Source organism: Micromys minutus, assembly GCF_963924665.1.
Source record: "Micromys minutus genome assembly, chromosome: 1".
Lineage (NCBI taxonomy): Eukaryota > Metazoa > Chordata > Mammalia > Rodentia > Muridae > Micromys > Micromys minutus.
The window spans coordinates 128,346,668-128,366,622 of NC_137969.1; the positions used below are offsets into that span (position 1 = coordinate 128,346,668).

The following is a 19,955-nucleotide window of genomic DNA, read 5'->3' on the forward strand; positions in this document are numbered from 1 at the left end:
TTCACATCCTTGCAACTTTAACTGTCTAGATCAACACTGTGGGCCTTTTCTCTGTCTTTCATCATTTCTTCAGATTACTTGGAACAGTATAGTAAATAATGAAAGTGTGTGTATTATCTTGGCTTTAAATAAATTAGCAGCCAGTCTCCAAGATCAGTTCTGAAATGCGCTCCCTAAGCCACTGTGCTCGAGCAGAAACTGGAGATCAGTCAGGGCGCATCTCCGTGTGTGCTTTGTAACAGTGTGAGGATCTTTCTATAACTCGTTACCATAGAATGTCAAATGTCTCTGTGGGTTGATAATTCCACACTATATTCAAGGTTAGCCTAGCAAAAGAACAAAACCTATTTCCTCTGTGCTTTTAAAAGAATTCATGAAATTATTGAATGATAACGTTGGAAAAGATTGAAGCCTGAGTAAACCTCATCTAGTGCAGACAGGAGAGATCTTGCAGTACATGCTCATCACCTCGTCCATGACAGGCCTGTTCGTACATCTCTGGCAGGACACGCTTCCCATTCAAGAAGGTCATTCTCTATGTAAGTGTCTCACAAAGTCTCTGATTATCCTTGGGATTTCTTTTGGAGGAAGGTCTGGATATAGATCTGTCTTTCAATCCATTCAACAAAGTAAGACACATTGCTGTACACGCCAGGTCCCAGAACTTTGGAAAAGCACACAGAGCCCCATGAAGTTAAACCAAATAATGTCCACTGTCCTCCAGGTCGCTCACAAACCAGAGGCCCACCACTGTCTCCCTGCAAAAAATAGCAATTGATGTTAGTCGTGGGAGTTCAGAGGTCTAGTGGTGGGGCTATCATGCTAAGGGTACAGTAAAGCCCAAATCAGCTTAACTGAGTTAGAAAATTTCAAAAAAGTTTTCTGTGGTCGAACATTCCAATAAACATGATGGATTCTGAGTTTTAAAGGGATCGATGTACTGAGTAAAGAGATTTTGTTCTGTCTTGTCATGAGGTCAGAAGACTTACATAACACACCACAACATGTCATAAATTTAAAAAAGAGAGAGAGACCTATGTGTCAAAGCTAATTATCTCAGCAAGTTTGTTGTTTAAATTAGATTGATCTTATAAAAGTATGAAGTGCCCCAAAAGGGAAAATTAAAACATCCCCCAATTAATCAGTTGTACATAATGTGCTAAAAGGAACCATGTCAAATGCCTTGTGGTTGTGTTGGACCAATGATGAACATGGCTTTTCTCTTCTGGACACGAAAGTCTGGGGAGCAGTTTGATCACTCCAGAGCAACAGAGCAGCAGTGTAGGAACACAGCCTGCTCCCCACTTGCCTGCTACTCGGTGCTCGTGTCCATTTGAACCCCAGGAAGAGACAGTTCAGCACAACAGCTGACGAATGCTTGAGTAAATGTATGACACCTCCCCAACACAGCATACGAGGCATGTTTCAGAGATCACTCTGGCCACAGTCCTGTCTGAGGTTGGTAGTGACAATAACAGGCTGGTAATCAAATGAGGGCCATGACATAATATCAAGCAATTACAGACAGAAGTCCTTTCACACATTATGGTGGCTGGGCTGTGAAGGTATGTTCTAATGTCATCGTGGCTATACCTGGCAATATCCTCTGGTGTCCCCCTACTGCTTAAGACAGTGGGTTTGAAGCTGTGATTTCTGCTCGCCCCTCATAATTAGGCTTGCCTTAGCCACCAAACTGGTCAAAGGAGATAGGCTGACTCAACTGTCACTCTGGCGGTGAACAGCGTTCATAAATGTTCCTGAGGGACCGCACATGACTCATGATCAGCTATGCAAGCTCACCAAAGTCATGGAGGATCCTGATGCTGGCAGAGTTGGAAGACGGCTTACCATACACGAGTCCACAGTGCCGGACTCATAGCCAGCACATATCATCCGATTGGTGATGGTCTTCATGTCGAAATAGGACTGGCACTGCTCCAGAGGAATAATGCGGACCTCCCCCTCCTGCAGTTTAAAGGGCACTGCATTCAAAAAGAAGAAAAAGAAACACACAAGAGCATAAGATTGAAAAAGGTGTGGTCAGCAAAATACAAAAGAAACAGTATCGCGGGGATCTTTTCATAACACCAATAGAACCATAATGTTTCCCTTAGATATTTGGCTCAAAGGGAAGACTTTTCTGAAGCCCAAAATTTCTACTTAGAACTTTTGATAACAATCATCTGTCTGGTGAAGCTGCTTATTTTTTTTTTAGTGGGGCAGATGGCAGATGAGAATTTCTTTACCCCTGGGTCAATACCCCTGTGGGGATGGAGTGACCCATTCACTGGGGCCTCATATCAGATACTCTGTGTACCAGATATTTATGTTATGACTCATGACAGTTATGAAGTGGCAATAAAATATATAGTTGGGGGGGTCACTAGAGCATGAACATGAATTGAAAGGTCCCAACAGTAGGAAGGGTGGGAACTACTGGCTTGCCTCTTGGTCATATATGTGTCAATGACAGTTTAGCTCAGCATATCTGCCCTGCTCTAGGATTAGAGAAAACCTTCTGACCCTCATGGGGACTGGCCCACCTCACGTGCTCTTGTGAGCGTTGTTCTGATGTGGAACCCTTCATCCTGGGGCCCGTGACAGACTTGAAAGTAACACTATCATCTCTTGCTTACAATAGACAGACTATATGGTTTCTGTCTTGCTTCAAGTTTTGTTTTCAAGGATAACAGTGACAGTCTTCAAGAAAAACCTCATAAATCTTATTGGCACATCCTAAAAGCCAAACACATTTGAAGCCATGATGGGGAAGCAGTGCTAATGACAATCATCTGGGGGAAAACGAATGTGATGTAGAACAAGTTTAATGAACCAGAACGGTGTCAGAAGGATGGCCGTGAACACAGCCATCAACAGTGCACACGAGGACAGACAAGATCCACGCCTTCAGCATCTTCTGGGCCACAGTGCTATGTCTTCCTTGTGTAACAATGTTATTGTTTAGGATCTTCCCATTCCTTCTGCAGGAGGCAAGACACTGGAATGGCCAGGGTCGATCTGATCTTCCAGGGTGTTCATTTGGCTGCTCTTTCATGCTATCCCCTAACTGTGGCATATGTGTCATGGTACCCTATTACTATGAGTTTGTATAGATGCTTTGTGATGAACACAAATAGAGATTCTGTGGAGTATATTCTGCTCATTTCGTTACAACATATAGGAGTGATGGCAAGTCCCTTTAAATTGGTATTCTTGTGGCTAGTATCAACATGCTAGGATGCCAACCCATGCTACCATGCAGAGAAGCATGGCCCATTCCCATAGTTGATGTGACTGTTTTGTTCTTGGCTCTCATTATGAACTTTAAATAAGTCAAACTATTTCTATGTGTTTTGTGTTTAAGTCACTTTTCATGAAGCCCAATTTAAGCAATTTAAATAGTTAGCTGTGTATCGCACTTCTTCATAGAAGGACATGCTTGCTGCATTTGTAGATAAGAAGAAATCAACTGCAAGATTGGAAGTGTGGCTATGTAGCTTGACTGCAGAAATGGAATTGCCTAATTATTCCATACAGCCTCCGAGAAATTCTGCCAAGAGATATCCCAACCCAGTGTGCTCTCTAGCAGGGATGTGTGACAGGTCTCACCTTGCATGGCAGCTCCAGAACATCTGGAGAAAGTGTCAGAGCTGTGTGGAAGGATGCTTGAGTTTGTCTCAGGTGGGCAGGTCTGTCTGTTATGATGTATTATTCATGTTTGCAATTGGCTTGGGGGGGCATTAATGCAAAATAAGTACACCATGTGGCTGTGTTTTTACATGTGAAATGGGAAACAGTAGCCAAATAAAAGCAAACCTTAGTGCTTTTCATTGCTGAATGGGCAATCCTGACTGATTCCCGCTCACTTACTCTTATTGCCCATGTGGCCCCAGCCTGTGATATAGCAGTATGTATCTGGTTCTAGAAACTCCTCCGGGCTGGGTAGGCAGACAGGTCTGACGTAGCTCGTCTCATTGATATCATCGCTCAGCTCCACCACGCTGATGTCATAGTCTACCACCGCTCGATTGTACCGGGGATGTAGAAGGATGGTCTTCACAAAGCGGGTCTGCATGAAGCCAGACGGATGGTCCAGGTTGTTTATGCCAAATACCACTTTCCAAACATCAGCATCTTCTCTCCTAAAAACAATCCGAGAGTACCTTTAATTCTATGTGCTTTGATGGCGCGTGCTTTTAAAAGTAATTTTTGTATGTAAACAATGACTGTTCCAATTCTGTCTCCTAATACATTCAAAGAGCGCCCACCCAGTAGCCTGAGGAATGACTAGCTCCGTATTATTATATGAGGAAGCAAAGCTGTCATTAATTATGTAATTAATAGCTCCAGCTGCACATGTAGCACAGGATGGCCTTGTTGGGCATCAATGGGAGGAGAAGCCCTTGGTCCTGCCAAGGCTTGATGCCCCAGTGTAGCGGAATGTCAGGGCAAGGAGGTGGAGGGGGTGGTTGGGTGAACACCCTCATAGAAGCAGGGAAGGGGGATGGGATAGGGAGGATGGAGGGGAATCCAGGAAAGGGGATAACATTTGAAATGTAAATAAAATACATTTATTTATTAAATGCTAATTAGATGCTTCTTACTGCAGAAGCACAATGACCTCGTTCTAGCTGTTGTAACAGTTCACCCTCTGCTTCAGTCATAAGCAATATTTAAAGTAATTGAACATTCTTAATTATTCTTAGTAACATGCAGCAACGTCAAAACTCAACATGTAAGTCAATTATAGTAGGGTTCATTTTAAATCTAAGAGGAAAACACAGGGGTCAGTAAAACCAAAAACTGTTACTAAGCTGCATTCAGTCTTGCTACAGCTTAGCATCCTTACAGCATTGATATCCATCAAGAGCAAGAAGGGGGGAAAGTAGATAGAATTCTTTTTCTCCACTTTGTTATGCACATGATATGAGTGAGATACAAAGTGCCTCTTCATGGCTTTCCCTCCACGGCTGTGGAAAAGAGAGAAAGCAGAAAGGGTTTCTGATGTGAAGGAGAGCTGTGGGAATGGCAGATTAGCTTTATTATGCAAACCAGTCATCGTTCATGTGGTGGTAAACGTGGCTTGAAACATACTGAGCATGGCTAGAAAAATGAGTCCGGAATGTGGGCAGAGACAGGCTCAGTCTCATGGTTGAAGAAGACACAAGGAAAGGATACATCACTGCCACATAAATGTACTATCAGTAAGATAGATAGATAGATAGATAGATAGATAGATAGATAGATAGATAGATAAATAGATAGATAGATGGATGATGGATAGGTAGATAGATAGATAGATAGATAGATAGATAGATAGATAGATAGGTAGGTAGGTAGGTAGATAGATAATAGATAGATAGATAGATAGATAGATAGATAGATAGATAGATAGATAGATAGATAGATAGATGTAACTCAGTGACAAGCACAGGAGCAAGACATGGTTATAAAGTTAAAAAGGAAAATCGGGATACAACAAGCCAAGTACATGAACACAAAATCCACAGCATGAAGAAGATAGCTTCCCATTTGTATGCCAAACCTAAAATCAGCATCAAAGAGATGTACAGCATCCTTCGTGATTGTTGTGCAAACCCTCTTTGGTTCTAATAGCAGAATTAGATCCCCAGAACTCACACTAGCAAAAATATGGTCATGTGCATTTGTAATCTCATCTGGGAAGGGGACAACAGAAAGACAGGTCTCTGGGGTTTGACGATGAGCCAGCCTACTCTACTTGACAAATTCTAGATCACTGAGAAACTGTTTTTAGCAAATGTGCATGTCACTTAAGAAATGATGCCAGGGGGCTGGAGAGATGGCTCAGAGGCCAAGAGCACTGACTGCTTTTCCAGAGGTTCTGAGTTCAATTCCCAGCAACCACATGTGGCTCACAACCATCTGTAATGAGATCCAATGCCCTCTTGTGGTATGTCTGAGAACAACTGCAGTGTGCTCACATATATAAAAAATAAATCTTTTGTTTTAAAAGGAATAATGCCAGAAGCTAGCCTCTGCGCCCCCTCCCCTGACATACAGGTGACTGCACACACACACATACCGTGCTTTTGTTCTAAGATTGCTTAATCAGGCTCAAGTAGAGCCAATGGCTCTAATGACCCAGAGTGACAATGGTGCTGGAAGCTGTTAGCTAACATTTCCTCCTTTCATTCTTCCTTCAGATGCACTGACCTTTGTGTAACTCACATTTAAAGGCAAATGTACCTTTGCCTGTACTGTTATTTCGTACGAATACATATTACAGATGAGACAGATGAGGTGGTGCGAGTTTCGGCATTCACACCGTCACCTATGAACTCTAAAGGAAAGCCTAGTGACTTGCATGTGTCCTCTGAACTGTAGCATCTGCCTCGGGGCAGAATAACCATTGCTTCCTTCTGCTACTCACCATATTCAGCCCTAGTGTTTAGACATGAAAATATGACTTAATTTCGCTAGTCTGATGCACCTTGAAGTTTTTATTCTTTACAGTGTTGGAGGTTGATCCCAGGGCTTTGGCCATGCTAGCAATCACTCCATCAATGGCCAATTGCCAGCCTCCTCCTTTTCATCTACAAAGATTCATAAATGTTTGTCATCTTTATATCCTTTAAGACACAAAATGTTCTACCCTCTGCTGTTTCTAGTTTGGGTTTGACTATTTTGTTTGAGCTACTTTGCCTACTTAACAAAGGAAAATTGATACATATACGCAACTATAATAAAATCCATCCCCTATTACAAGACTTACCCAGCACAGCTAGCTGGTGATCTGGAGGCCATTGGAAAGTAACAAAATTTGCACTCAGGAAAGACACATAGTGCTGTCCTACAGATTTTAGGAAACTCTTATTTTTAACATTGTGCTCCATCATTAGTATTTTAAAATTGTTGTCTGCAGAAAGGGTGCACAAGACTTAGACTAGGGTGGTTTCGAAGCAAATGCAGAAAGAAGCAGGTGTAAGTTACTGAGAAAAGTGTGTCAGACAGCCATGAGCTTTAGTTCAGGGTCTTCTACCTCTTGCTGCAGCTAACACTGTCCCGATGAAATGGAAGATCAAACATGTAGATTTTATGCAAAACATCCAGTTTCAAAGGTTTGTAAAGGGTTTTAAAAGCAAATTAGATGCACACCCTAGATTATCTATTTGTTTATAAGCCTTATAATTTTCTGAGCATTTTTACACATTATTTCAAGAGATTCTCATCTTATCTGCTCTGAAAGGTGCACTGCTTACTTAATGGTAAGTCACTTAAGTCATAAAGACAGTGATAGTCACTAATGGGGTCAGAAAGGTGGCCCTTTGAACACCTACACCACACATTTTCTGTTTAACATTGAGGCAGTGAAAAGCATCCATAGATATCAACTGGGGTACTGAGGAAAGAGAAACTTGTCAGATGAATGGAAAGTCATTTGTAGGTAATACAATGACAGATGACAAGGGGAGATACTGTCATGTCGAGTGTGATAGAAGTCAGCCAGCAGTGTAAAACTATAGAAATTGAAGTGCTCTGTAAGGCAAGGACCCGGAAAAACTAAAACGGTGTGTGTGTGTGTGTGTGTGTGTGTGTGTGTGTGTGTGTGTGTAAGAAAGGAAGGAAGGGAGACAGGCATCACAATGTAGCCAGCCACAAAACTCCATAGCTAATATATAAGTAGAAATAGTAGCATTCACTGTGTATCTTCTTCCATCACAAGAGATCACAGTAGGCAGGGGAGAGGAAGAATCATATGAGCAGTTAGTGTGACCACAGATGAATCTGAGCGCTGCGAAACAGAGTGTCATGAAACTACAGCAGTTACCAAAAGTCGTAGCCGTAAAATGAGTCTGAGTTCATTTCAAAGAAAAAGCATGGGGAATGGAAATGGCTCCCATGAAGGAGGAGCAAGTACTCTCTGTTCCAGCTCATTTCATCTTAATAAATAACTAGAACCAAGCAGAGCATTCTACAACCTCCCTTCCACATCAGCATTCTGTCTACCCCCTTCCACATCTCCATTCAAGAATGATATGCAGCTGATATCCATAAAATTAATCTTCTAAGTGATTAATGTGTGTGTGTGTGTGTGTGTGTGTGTGTGTGTGTGTGTTAGTGTTTGTAGTTGTGATGATAATTGATTGGAAGGAAAAGTAGGGTGGGCAGGAAATTCATATTTGCTCAAAAATGGCATTAATCAGAACAGCAACTTAAGACAAAAAAGAAAGTCAGCCAGTGGCCCTGGAGCACTCAGTTTCCCAAAGATGGGTGAAGATAAAAGAAGAGAAAATGGTAGGTCAAGAAAACAAGATGAAGGCCAAGGGCTCTTTCACTACTCGAGAGTAAAACAGAGAAAATTATTCCAAGAAGGTTACAGTGATGCGATGGTAAGGGACAGTCCAAAACTCACTACTGGGCTCTGCAAGGCGGAAGTCACCACCAAACTCCAGCCAGCATCATTGTTAGCAATGATGGAGGCCTTGATGATACCCCAGGTACCACAGGCCACGGAGACACTGAGAAAGGCGTGAAGAGAGAAACTATTGCAGACATTTTAGGTGTCTCCCAGTGAACAGCAATCAACATGGAGGAACAGTTGACGACTGAGTGAAGCAAAGGAGGGCGTTTGTATGGCAGAGATACTAAGGATCCATTCAGCTCCCAGGGAGCAAGTGATGCTGAGCAGAACGATACTGTGAGGAGTGGAGTCTAGGAAGGGACTTGATTCTTCTTAATGGGAGGGGCACCACATCCACCACAATGAAGGGCAAAATAAGACATTTGACCAAAGATACAAAGGAAGTTTAGGAGCAAGGGGTTAAGATGTGATGGACAATAGGACATGAAGTGAGGTCAGTAGAGGGTGATGATTTGTTGAGACAAAAGCTGTCAAATAATTAACTGTCTCTCAGGGTGAAAACTGAGCTCACTGTGAAAGTGTCCATGGCATCTGTCAGGCGCTCACTTGAGGCTCAGAGTCATTCATTTGAATGAGCTCAGTTAGCAATTGGGTGCATGATATCCTCTAATAATGGTCAACCTTTCTATCCCAGGAGGACTGGACCAAAACAGGAAAAGATAACACCAGAAGCAGTAAGTCCATCTCTTCTGTTCTGAAGGCTTCCCACTGCACAGCCATTCTTTTCCCGATTCAACGTTGACAGATTTAATTTGCCTAGAGTTTTCTTTGAATCAAAAATTAAGAGCTGAAGAGGGACATTTAGTGTTAGAAGGTCTAGAAGCTATGAGGATTGGTTGGTAATTCAAGCCAAGTACTATCTATATCATAAACATTTCTTCAGTGGAAAGAGTGTCTCTAGAGGTTGCAGAGCAGTGGGGAGCGTGAAGTCAGGTTCCAGGCACCTGGGAGTTTTAAAAACCACATTAGCTTACACTTTAATAACACTGAGAATAGTACCACAAAGGAGGTGTGGTTCCAAATGTGAGTTCTGTGTCCATGAACATTTTTACTCATGGGAATGTATCAAATCCTGCCAGAAGACGAGATAGAAAAACGACTATGAAGGGCTGACTTTGTACATATGCACCCAGATGAAGGGGTAATCCTAAGGACACAACACAGCTCGTTTTCCGAGTGAATTATACAATTGTCAGATCAGTGGAGTTGAGAAATTAAGGGCATGCTTTGTTCTGTGACAAATAAGAGAAGGAACTTTTTCAATTTAGATGGAAAGATTCTCAGGGGTTATGAAAGCTCCAGTTGATGTTGAAAGTCAGACATAACACAGATATTTAGTTATTCATTTCTGCATTTATTTGTGAGCATCTGTTCTCTGCTCTTAAGTGTACAGAGACAAACATTAGAAAATGTGTTCTTCACCTTGGAGTTCTTCCTGCTCCATCTGACTAGAAGATCCAGGGATGATAATGTTGGAGGTCTTGTCATAGAACAGATGCAATACACCTATAGAAGTATAAAAGTTGTGGAGAGAGAGAGGAAGCTGGGTAACATAGGCAGAAATGCAGACACACAGCCCAAATTCTGGTCTGGCTGCTGTGGTAGAAATCAAGACACGGGTGTCATAACCAGATTAAAGTTATGGGCAGGATATCAGCTTTGCACACACACTTCCTGGGAAGGAATTAGATGCTTTGATGGTTCCTCACTATGGCCTGGCTCAGGAAGTTCATCCCTCAGTTCCTCAAGGGTGACGGAAAGAAGGCAACTGCCTGTTAAAATACCACTGAATGTCAAAGTCTTTTCCTCCTTAGAGCCTTTGAAGTTGAACTGGAATTGAGGAATATGAAGCTCTATCTGGTCAATTTAATATCTCCTGGTTTTAATTTTTGCTTGGTATCTTTAAATACCTCTCCATGGAAAAGCAAAGCAAGCTGTCTTTCCCTTCCCACCAATATAATTAAAAGAGACAGGATGAAAAGGCTCACAGATGGATTGTATTATGCCTTGCCAAAATACAGATCAGGATATGAAATAAACCCCCAAAATTGCAGCAATTGATGGTTCCAGCAGAGAAGAGGCTTTAATATGAAAAGTTCTGAAAAGCCAGCAGTTCTACTTGTGAGACCATAGAAACAGAATGGGGTTATGACTACACAATCAAAATGGACTTGTTTGAAGTTGGGCAATTTCTAACCTCATTTGGATGGGTAGGCCCTTCTTGACAGCACTGTTAAATTTGGGATTCTACAAAAGTTCTTGAAAACCTTTGCTATCTTTCCAATGTCACAAAGTACAAATACACACTTATTTCTTCTTCAAAGTGTCCTTTCTCACTCTATAGATCCTCCAGTGCTAGAGGAAACTTGGATACCACACGTAGCAATGGCAGGAACAGCCCATCAACTTGAATTAATAAGCACGTTAGCACTGTGGCTCCTTTAAAAAGCTGTGGGTTCATTTAGGTAATCACCTTTGATGGATGCACTTTGCTAGAATAATCTTCTGTTTGTTGTGGACTACAAATCAGAACTGTAAAAGACATCTGAAAATATCTGGCCCTTTTAGAGCAAGAACATCAAGTGTGTTTCTAGACATACTCTGGATCGTCCTGGGTCTCACATGTGAAAATTCTCAAGAAAATGTACTGGTTTGATACATACTAATTTTCCCCAATAGAGTGATCGAAAGTTATCACATTTTTTATTTGTCATCATTTGTTACATAGTATGAATATATATTTAAATGTCTGTCTCCTTTGTTAGTTGGAATTTTCTAAGAGACTCCCCAAACATTATATGTTCTTGCCCTTGGTTAACTCTCAGAGGTGGAGGACTATGCACTTCAGACATACTTACATGCCTCTGAGTTGGATCTTACTTGAAATATTAGCTTTTATAATATCAGAAAATGGCATGCAAACTTCTAACAGTGGGATGCATTCAAAGCACTCTGTACCTGTGAACTACAACAAAAACCCAGAATGCGACAATAGCCTTAAGGACACTGTACTAGCACACACACGACAACAGTATCCAACAGCTCTCTAATTGGTCTTCAGATCCATTCAACACAAAGAAAGTTATGCCTAGTGCTGGAACCCTAGCCAAGAAGCTAGGACTAGGTGAAGTCACTGGAGGAGAATTTACAGCTACCACTTTTCCAAACCAGCACAATCCCTAACTACATTCTAAGTATTTGTTTTTATGCCCAAAGTTAAGTTTATTTCTCTCAAACCTCATTAAGAAAACTTCTGCTTGCAACCGACAGGGACCATTACAAGAAAACTACAATCAATCAAATGTGGAGTTTTGGAGCCCTGTCTCAACACATACATCTATAACAACACATCACATTCACCTAAGGGTCAGGGATCATTGCAGAAAGGGTGGTAGAAAGATTATGAGAGCCAGAGACTCAAGGAGTTTTCTAGGAAGTTGTGGCTCCTAGAAATGTCAGAGAAGTTACACCCATGAAGACTCACTAATATGACTGACTAAACATGACCTGAACAGTGACAACGCGAATACACAATGTGGATAAAGTAGAAGTTCAGGTGACCTCAACCCTAGACAGGGAACTACAGGCAGCTAAGGAAGGTTGAGAATGGAAGAAATAGTTTCCCCCAGGGAAGAGCACATCAGTTGGTTGTCCAGTATTAAACAGTCAATCCTAAAAGCATCAACATAAAAATAACACTGTAGAATGAACAAATGAAAAAAAAAATTTGAAAGAGAGCAAGGTTGGCACATGACTAGAGGCAGGAAAGGGAGGAGGAAATGATGTAACTATATTATAATCTCAAATAAAATTACTGAGATAAAAAATCTGTCTTCCTACCAAGTTCCTTAAGGACCAAAGCAAGCATCCATGTAATCACTATATAGAGCTGAGTGTTTGCTCAGCCTCCTCTAGAAGCAATGGTGCCCTTAGCATGCTAGAATTATAGGAGAAGAGTTTTACCCTAGCATTGTTATAATAACAGCAAATTGAAACTATCTTAAATTCTCATCAATTGATGATTAATAGAAGAATTCACGGCAAGTCCATACAGAATAGTACTTAGTTTCCCAAACGTGTATTAGCACTAAAGGAGCCGGCCTAGAGGAATGGCCGTGGTATATTCTTGCCAGAATGGAAAAGCAAGCACTGATGATGGACAATGTGTGATTTCCAGGTGAAAAAAATCAATAGTGACACCATGTGAACAGTTGGATGTGTTTGGAGCCATGGAGAGATGTTCTTCAGGCTGGAATGTCTTCAGAATGATGGGGAAGTGACATCAAGGAAGTACAGAAGGGACCAAATAAACCTACCAAAGTCAAGTATACAGACCATAATGCCCAGGGGGCAAAGCACAGGGCATGCATGCAGCAATAATCTTTAAAGATACATACTCTTTTGTCAGCCTTGCCAGTTACTGCCAAGCATGGATCCTAAGACTTTAAGTAAAGTACCCTACTTCCTGCACACACAAATCTGTAGAAAAATACTGTTAGGACAAAGACTTGGTTCTAGATTTTTGAGAAACCCAACACAAATATTGCACCTCTAGTTTTACTTCCCAACCACCTATACTTTGTTCATCCGAACCTCACGTAGCTTCCAGACAAACCACTTCCATGTGTGCTCACACTTAATACACATAAGATGTGCAGAACAGGGACCAAACACCAGTGGCTGAGAAATCAGTCTTCTGAACTTCTTGGATTTCCTCCCTCCTTAGCACATAGATTCTAAGCACCATGTAGCTACTGGGCATAAGTGAGTGCAAGACCAGAAGGGCAGAAAGAGCTCCACTGATAAAGACTCCACTGATAAAGACTCGTCCCATCCTCCTAGGAAGAAGAACAGTTGAATTGAAACAACTTCAAGGAGTTACATACACCACTGAGACTCCCTAAGTGACAAATGGTAAGATCCTGGGAAACGAAAAGTGAAACATTGCAACCTACCCTTCAAAGCAATGGGCAACTGTCAGGACCCACTTCTTGGCGATGAGGACACAGCCACAGATATGTCCACTGGGTTCACTCTGCAGAGAGCACTGCCACGGCCACCTCCCAGGACGACTTGTCCGACCCCCAAGGATCCTCTTGTTCATTCGGGCAGCAGGGCGGCGACCACAGTCTACCAAGGGTCAGAAATCATAGCCTATGATTATTTCCAGATCCAAGTGGATGCTGACCTCCGGTTGTCATGTGTAAATGATGCTGGTTCCCAGGAGCCAGCACAGTTCATGCCGTATCCCAGCAATCTCACCTTGCTTGGTACACAGAAGGGAAATCTTCCTTCTGCTTCGGCAGGACTGCCTGGGTTTGGAAACATAAAATGTTATAAGGTTAAGATACGTGCTTACTGTTTACCTGAAGCATGTTAATCAATGTCAGACAACACAGGGTTGTGGTCAGAGATGACATCAGAAGCATGTACACTACTTGTTTCAGTGTGTTTGCTATCACAAGGAGATGTCACATGTGTGGAAATAGAAATCCTTATCAGGAAGCTTCTTACATCATCTTAGTTGATCGTTAGAGTCTATGGTGAAGGATGAGAAGGGCGGATATATTCCCATCCCCATCCTCCAAAAACCCTGAGATACAGACTGAGAGGAATAAAATATCACTTTACATTTTTAAACAGAAGATCAATGAATAAGGATATTTAGACTAAAAAGAAATCACCGAGGCTGTCAAAGTTAAACTGTGCATACAGAAGAGATGACAGGAGAAAGTGAGTATGAATGTATTGTCTATAATCCCAGGTAGATCCTCACTGGCTTCCCTAAGTATGAAGCAAGCTAGTTCTCTGTCTCTGTCTCTCTGTCTCTCTCTGTGTGTGTCTCTCCCCTCCCTCCCTCCCTCCCTCCCCCCCTCTCCTCTCTCTCTCTCTCTCTCTCTCTCTCTCTCTCTCTCTCTCTCTCTCTCTCTCTCTCTCTCTCTCTCTCTCTCCCTCTTTCTCCCCTCTCCCCTCACCCCTTACTTGTGTGTGTGTGTGTGTGTGTGTGTGTGTGTGTGTGTGTGTGTGTGTTTGGACAAAATTCAGTATAGGTTAAGTTAAATGGCAAATAATTTTCTGGCCATCAAAGGGTTTTTTTCATCAGGTAAATTACAAATACATAAGGCTTGTTGGGACTTGTAAAATTACTGTTAATCCTTGAGCTCTCCTATCAAAAGAAATCATCCTTCATATGCACACCATTTCCATGCACCATACATCTTTCCCTTTTTAAAATTTACTGTATTTACATTTTTAAAAATAAATTTGCTTTTGGTCATCTGTAAATACTGGCAAAAGATTAATTCTACAACACATAAAAGTCTAGTTTCCTTTCTAACTTCCTTTAATCTAAAGCCATATTTCTTTCTATCCTCAGTTCTGTTATTTCTAGTGTGACTAACTTAGGTTTATTATGTGCATGTTTAGATGGCAGGCACTTCATCAACTATCTCCCTACGCCTTTTCCCCTTGGTATCTGAAATTATACTTTAGACTACCTTCTAATCTCTGAGTGTACTCAGATGATATAAGTTCTTTGGGATCATGCCTTTCTTTACTTTCATTTAATGTTATACTCCTTCTGAGATTAGTCCTGAAACTAGTGTAAAAATGACATTCAAAAATTAGCTGTAAATTTAATTATTACATTTTTTTAAAAAATTAGTTTTGTGTAGAAAATTATAAAGATTAGCCACTCAATTCTTGGTAGCAAACTTGTTTCATAGAATCTCATTTGGTTAGTAAGCCATGTCTACAAATCCCCAAAGTAGAATGGTTATGTATTTATTTGTCTGACTGGGAAGACTTTTCCTACACCCAGTTTAGAGGAACATTATGGTGTTGAAAGACTTAGGTCATTGGTTTGAAGCAAGTACTTCATTTGACAAAGTAATCAGAAATTTGGAGGCAGAGTTTGACCAAGAGGAAGTCTTCTGATTTCCTGAGGGGTGAAGGGCCACCTTGACTTTTCTTCTTTGTTCTTAAAGTATAATCTACCTAGCACTTCCATTTGTAGTCAGATAAAATTAACTCATGTTCTCTATCACTCACCATCTGTTGGCTGTGGCCTTTGAGATAGTTGTTTAAATGTTCTTAGATCTAAACTTTAGTTTCTCCAATTGTTGGATTAAATAATCATAATTAATAAGTTTATTTTAAAGAATTAATGGGTCAATCAAGGTAAAACAACCTGGCCAGTGTCTGTAATGTAATGTGTCTAATAAGAATGCATTCCTTGGGCTGGGAAAACAGCTGAGTGCTTGCCTAGCATTCATGAGCCAAGGGATGGACCACAAAAATGCTCTTATTAAAAATAAAAATGTGTCTTTTAAAAAAGGAGGAGGCTGGAGAGGCGGCTCAGCAGTTCAAGGCATGTTATACTCTTGCTGAAGAACTGGCTTCTGTACTCAGAATTCACATCAAGGTGCCTGTCACTCAGAGTTCTGGGACCCCTCTGGCCTCATGACCCTTTAATTCCTTAATATAAACTCCTTAACTATAACTACATTATTCTCACAGGCAAGGAAATGGAGGGTTAGATTTAAGAATATTTAAACAATTGTCTTAAAGGCCACAGCCTACAGATGGTGAGTGATAGAAAAGGCAAGCTAATTCTATCTGACTACAAACTGAAAGTCTTAGGTAGATTATATCTCAAGAACTACAAAGTATCTGCACTTACGTGCATATGCTCACACACCAAAATAAACAAATAAAAACAAACATTAAAAAGTAAAAGGATTCACTCTTTTCTTACATTCCTCTTTCAGCCCATCCATAAAGAAGACAAACTTGTTTAATACGTCATCATTTAAGAGAAAAAGTCGAAGCTATGTGACTTCAGTTTTGACTTGTGTTTATTATTTTCTCAGACTCTACCTTGATTTTCCCTGTTGACTAACCTTGCACAGCACTTGTAGGAACTACAGATGTGAGAGTTCACTTCAAAATGAGACATTCTTCTAATGTAATGGGGTCCTGTAGTTCTGGCTAAATATGAAATTTGTCAAAATAAAATTGATCCTGTCTATCAAGAGTCCATTAATGCTGAAATGTAAAAATGGACAGATATCCTGTGCAAGTTATTTACTGGTGTGGCAAGTGTGAGTGGTTGCACGTTTGAAATAGAGGAATCACCCTTGGCCAGCCCTGACTCTATGGCTGCTGTGGGGGGCGGGGGTTCTTACCTGTGCCCCAGCAGCTCCTGCAGGGTGCTCCCATTGAGATCCTCCCAATGGGAGTGCAACCTCAGCCAGTGCTGGCCTTCCTGTCCTTGGGTCACTTGAGTCACAGATGGTTCCCTGCAATAAGGGAAATGCTGGGTAAATATTCAAAGTATAATCATCTTTGACTTCATAAACTGTAACACATTGTAAATCAATATTTCAAGAGAAGGAATTTATTCAGGAGGACTTGTTTGGAGCATCATTAGCAAAGGGGGAGGGGCTAGGAAAAGGACCACGCCCATTAGTTACTTTGAGAAAAGGCTCCACAAAGCAGTACATGCTGTGCTTTATTGTTCACTCACAAGCTTCCAAGAAGAAAAGCAACTATCTTACACCTCAATTACATTAAATGGAAAGTTGGAGAAACTCATTATTAGGCAAAAGAGAGTGTTATATATAAAATTAGTTTTCCTTGAATTCTGAAACACTGAGATGTTCCTCATCCACAAAACTAAATTCGTCAACACTGGTAACGCTGTCCTATGGCTCATTACTAAACAGTCAGCGGATCCTCAAGACTCACTAGTAAACACAGTGAATCTATAGGACTGAGCTCCTAGAATCAGTCCCCTGTAGAAAGCCAGCCAACTGTTCTCCACAGAAGAGTCTGCCTTTTTGGGATTTGTTCAGTTGCGGAAGACATGCACACTTGTGTGATTTTTCCCGTTGTTGAGATAAATGACAGCTTACTCAAGAGCTCTGAAACATCCTGACAAATGACGTTTTGTTTTGGTGAAGCTGTCAATCCCAGGTCTCGTGCTAGTCAAGCATTTGACTGCTGAGCTATATCCCCCAGTCCCATTCCATGTAATCTAAAAGTAACTGTCATCAGATCACTAGGTAACAGCGCCATTTTGGCTCTATACTCATCAGTGGGCTTTGTGTGTAAGTTATAACAGGTACCTCACAGCACGGCTTTAACCAGGCTTGCTTGCTTGCTCTAAATACACAAATGTGCACAAGTCTTCAGAAGATAGGGACCCTGTACATATACATCAAGAAAACAGCCATGGTTTACACCTATCCACAATAATAAACTCGGTTCCAGTGTATCTGTTGCCGAGGAAAAAAAGCCCTGTGTTTGTTCTCAGTGCATGAGAACTGGTCTTGAAATACAGTGCTTGAGTAGGAAATGTACAAGTCCTGTTCAGAATACAGAACATTTCCATGAGAATACTTAGAATCCAGCTTCTACAGTATTTTCTTGAACCCTATCATATCATGATCTTTATTTGAAACCTATTTTGTAGATAAAATTTAAAGTAGTACAATAACTCCAGGCCTACAACAAGAAAAGTAATCAAAGAACGAGCTAAGATTTTTGATGGAATGGCATTAATGGGTTTCAGACAAACACAAATGAACAGGACTACTGAGTCCCTCCTGTGTGAACAGCTTACACTCGCTACAGCACAACTCTCTTCGGTGTCAATGTTTGGAGCGGGCATAACGTCTGAGCCTATTGTATTAGTAAACAATAGTTTAAAAATGTACTAGTGCAATTCCAACTGAAAATAGAAAACTTATTTTACAATATATTTGTCTATTTCAGAGGTGAAATAAAATATTTATATTGGGTACAGTGATACAGTCACTTTTAAGGACAGAGAGAAGAGGGATTACCTTATTCCTTTAAATGGTGATATTCGCTTATTATTATAAATATATAATATTATTTATTGTATAATAACATATCATAATATCACAAATATTAAAAACAGGGTAATCCATTTCAGTATGAAAAGTTATAAAATTATAAGTGAAGTAAAATGTTTAATAATCATAACTATTAATTAAATTATATTTAACATTATTAGAACATTAATAACAGTATTTAAAACATTTATGTTATAAACAGCAATCAACCATAAATATTATAAATTAAAATATTTGATAATAAACCTCAGTTTTATATAATTGGATAGATTGTACCAAATGATAAGTATATTTTTGTGTAAATATATTCTTTGTCTTGCTGGATATTTTGTTGGAAAAACATCTCATTTTTTAAATACTTTTTGGGGCATCATTTTTACTTTTTAGCAAATAAAGACTTGAGAATTTTATAGACAGCACCTTGATTTTGGTGTTAAAGTAAATACTGATCACTTTTCAGCTTATTTTTAACATTGTGTAAGGCTGGAGATAACCAGTTTCCATTTCAATGGGCCATTTTTTTCTTTAGGAGCCTGTAAACAAGAGTTAAAGCTATCTCGGTGGCAGAAGTGCCTTGTCTTGTTAGACGCCCTTTCCTTCCTTCTTTAGAGACTTTGGAAGCATAAAAAAAATGCTTCTAAACATGTACACACGTAGGAAATGTAAATAACATGGGGTTCTCTAGATAAAGAATTCAAAATTCAGAAAACTTTACATTCATACCAGCACTGAGGTACCTGGTTGTCAGAGTAGAGGTGAGCTCAGTCTACAAAGGATGTACTCATCTTTCAAAGGCCTGGTGCCACTAATCCCCTCTGATCTGCATCTCTGATCGCCATTCCTTCTGCATCAAGGGAGGGAGGAAGATGGCATAGTGGTTTTCTTGTCCTCAGCTGACTTTCCTACAAGTTGGGGGACTAACCTCATAATAGCAGTAAACACCGAGCATTCAATCAACGTTATGACCAAAAAGGAAAGACGTTTCCTCCAGGACCAACTGAAGCACAAGAAAGTTGAAGAATCTTAAGTATCTCCATACCACTCCCAAGAACCTGAAAGTGAGGTGCTTTCATCTAGTTTTGATTAATGTACCTTCACCTCGGCCAAGAAGGGAAGGTCACGTTTAAAGACATTAGCATTCATTTGTCTTCCAGGGATACATGGAAAGTAAAACAGGTTCATGAAAAGCAAGAGCCATGTGTTTCAAAGGATGATGCAGATGAATGGTTTGCCTGCTTCCAGGGACATTAGTGGAATATTTTATTTCAAGATATTACTGAGTCCTGGGATCAGGAATCTATGCAGCTCTTTGTATTCTGGCTTCTGAGTAATATAAAAAGGTTAAAAGAGGGCATTAAAATTAAACTGTTTATGAAATGGGGTTAACCATTCATGTTAATACAAGTAGTGCTAGCTATCATATGGTTTGGAAACCAAAAACTAATGCTACTTCAAGAGAATATACATGGCTGACATACTCAGGCAGACATTAAAATGGATAACTGAGAGTTAATAGGGAAAATGGAAATTGAAACAAGAAATTAATAGCTATCATTTCAGTGAGAGAAACAGACAAACGCTTGTTTTCAAAAGTTTTTTGTAATGGTTTCAAAAATGATGAGATCAAGAAATATGGTAGAGTGAAGGCTGCCTCAGTCCAAAAAGCATCT

General features: G+C 40.4%; 1 protein-coding gene across 2 annotated transcripts in view; it reads right to left on the reverse strand.

Moving 5' to 3' along the window:
* Positions 1–563: 563 nt before the first annotated feature.
* The window catches only part of CORIN (corin, serine peptidase), a gene marked incomplete at both ends in the record, with an annotated part of 183,377 nt that continues 163,985 nt past the window's right edge, over positions 564–19,955 (reverse strand). For both annotated transcript variants that reach the window (XM_080912225.1, XM_080912224.1), the window contains 6 exons: positions 564–758; positions 1,849–1,982; positions 3,871–4,142; positions 13,360–13,534; positions 13,667–13,716; positions 16,591–16,704. In XM_080912225.1, coding sequence (XP_080768351.1) covers positions 564–758; positions 1,849–1,982; positions 3,871–4,142; positions 13,360–13,534; positions 13,667–13,716; positions 16,591–16,704 — 940 coding nt within the window. The remainder of the gene's footprint in view (positions 759–1,848; positions 1,983–3,870; positions 4,143–13,359; positions 13,535–13,666; positions 13,717–16,590; positions 16,705–19,955) is intronic.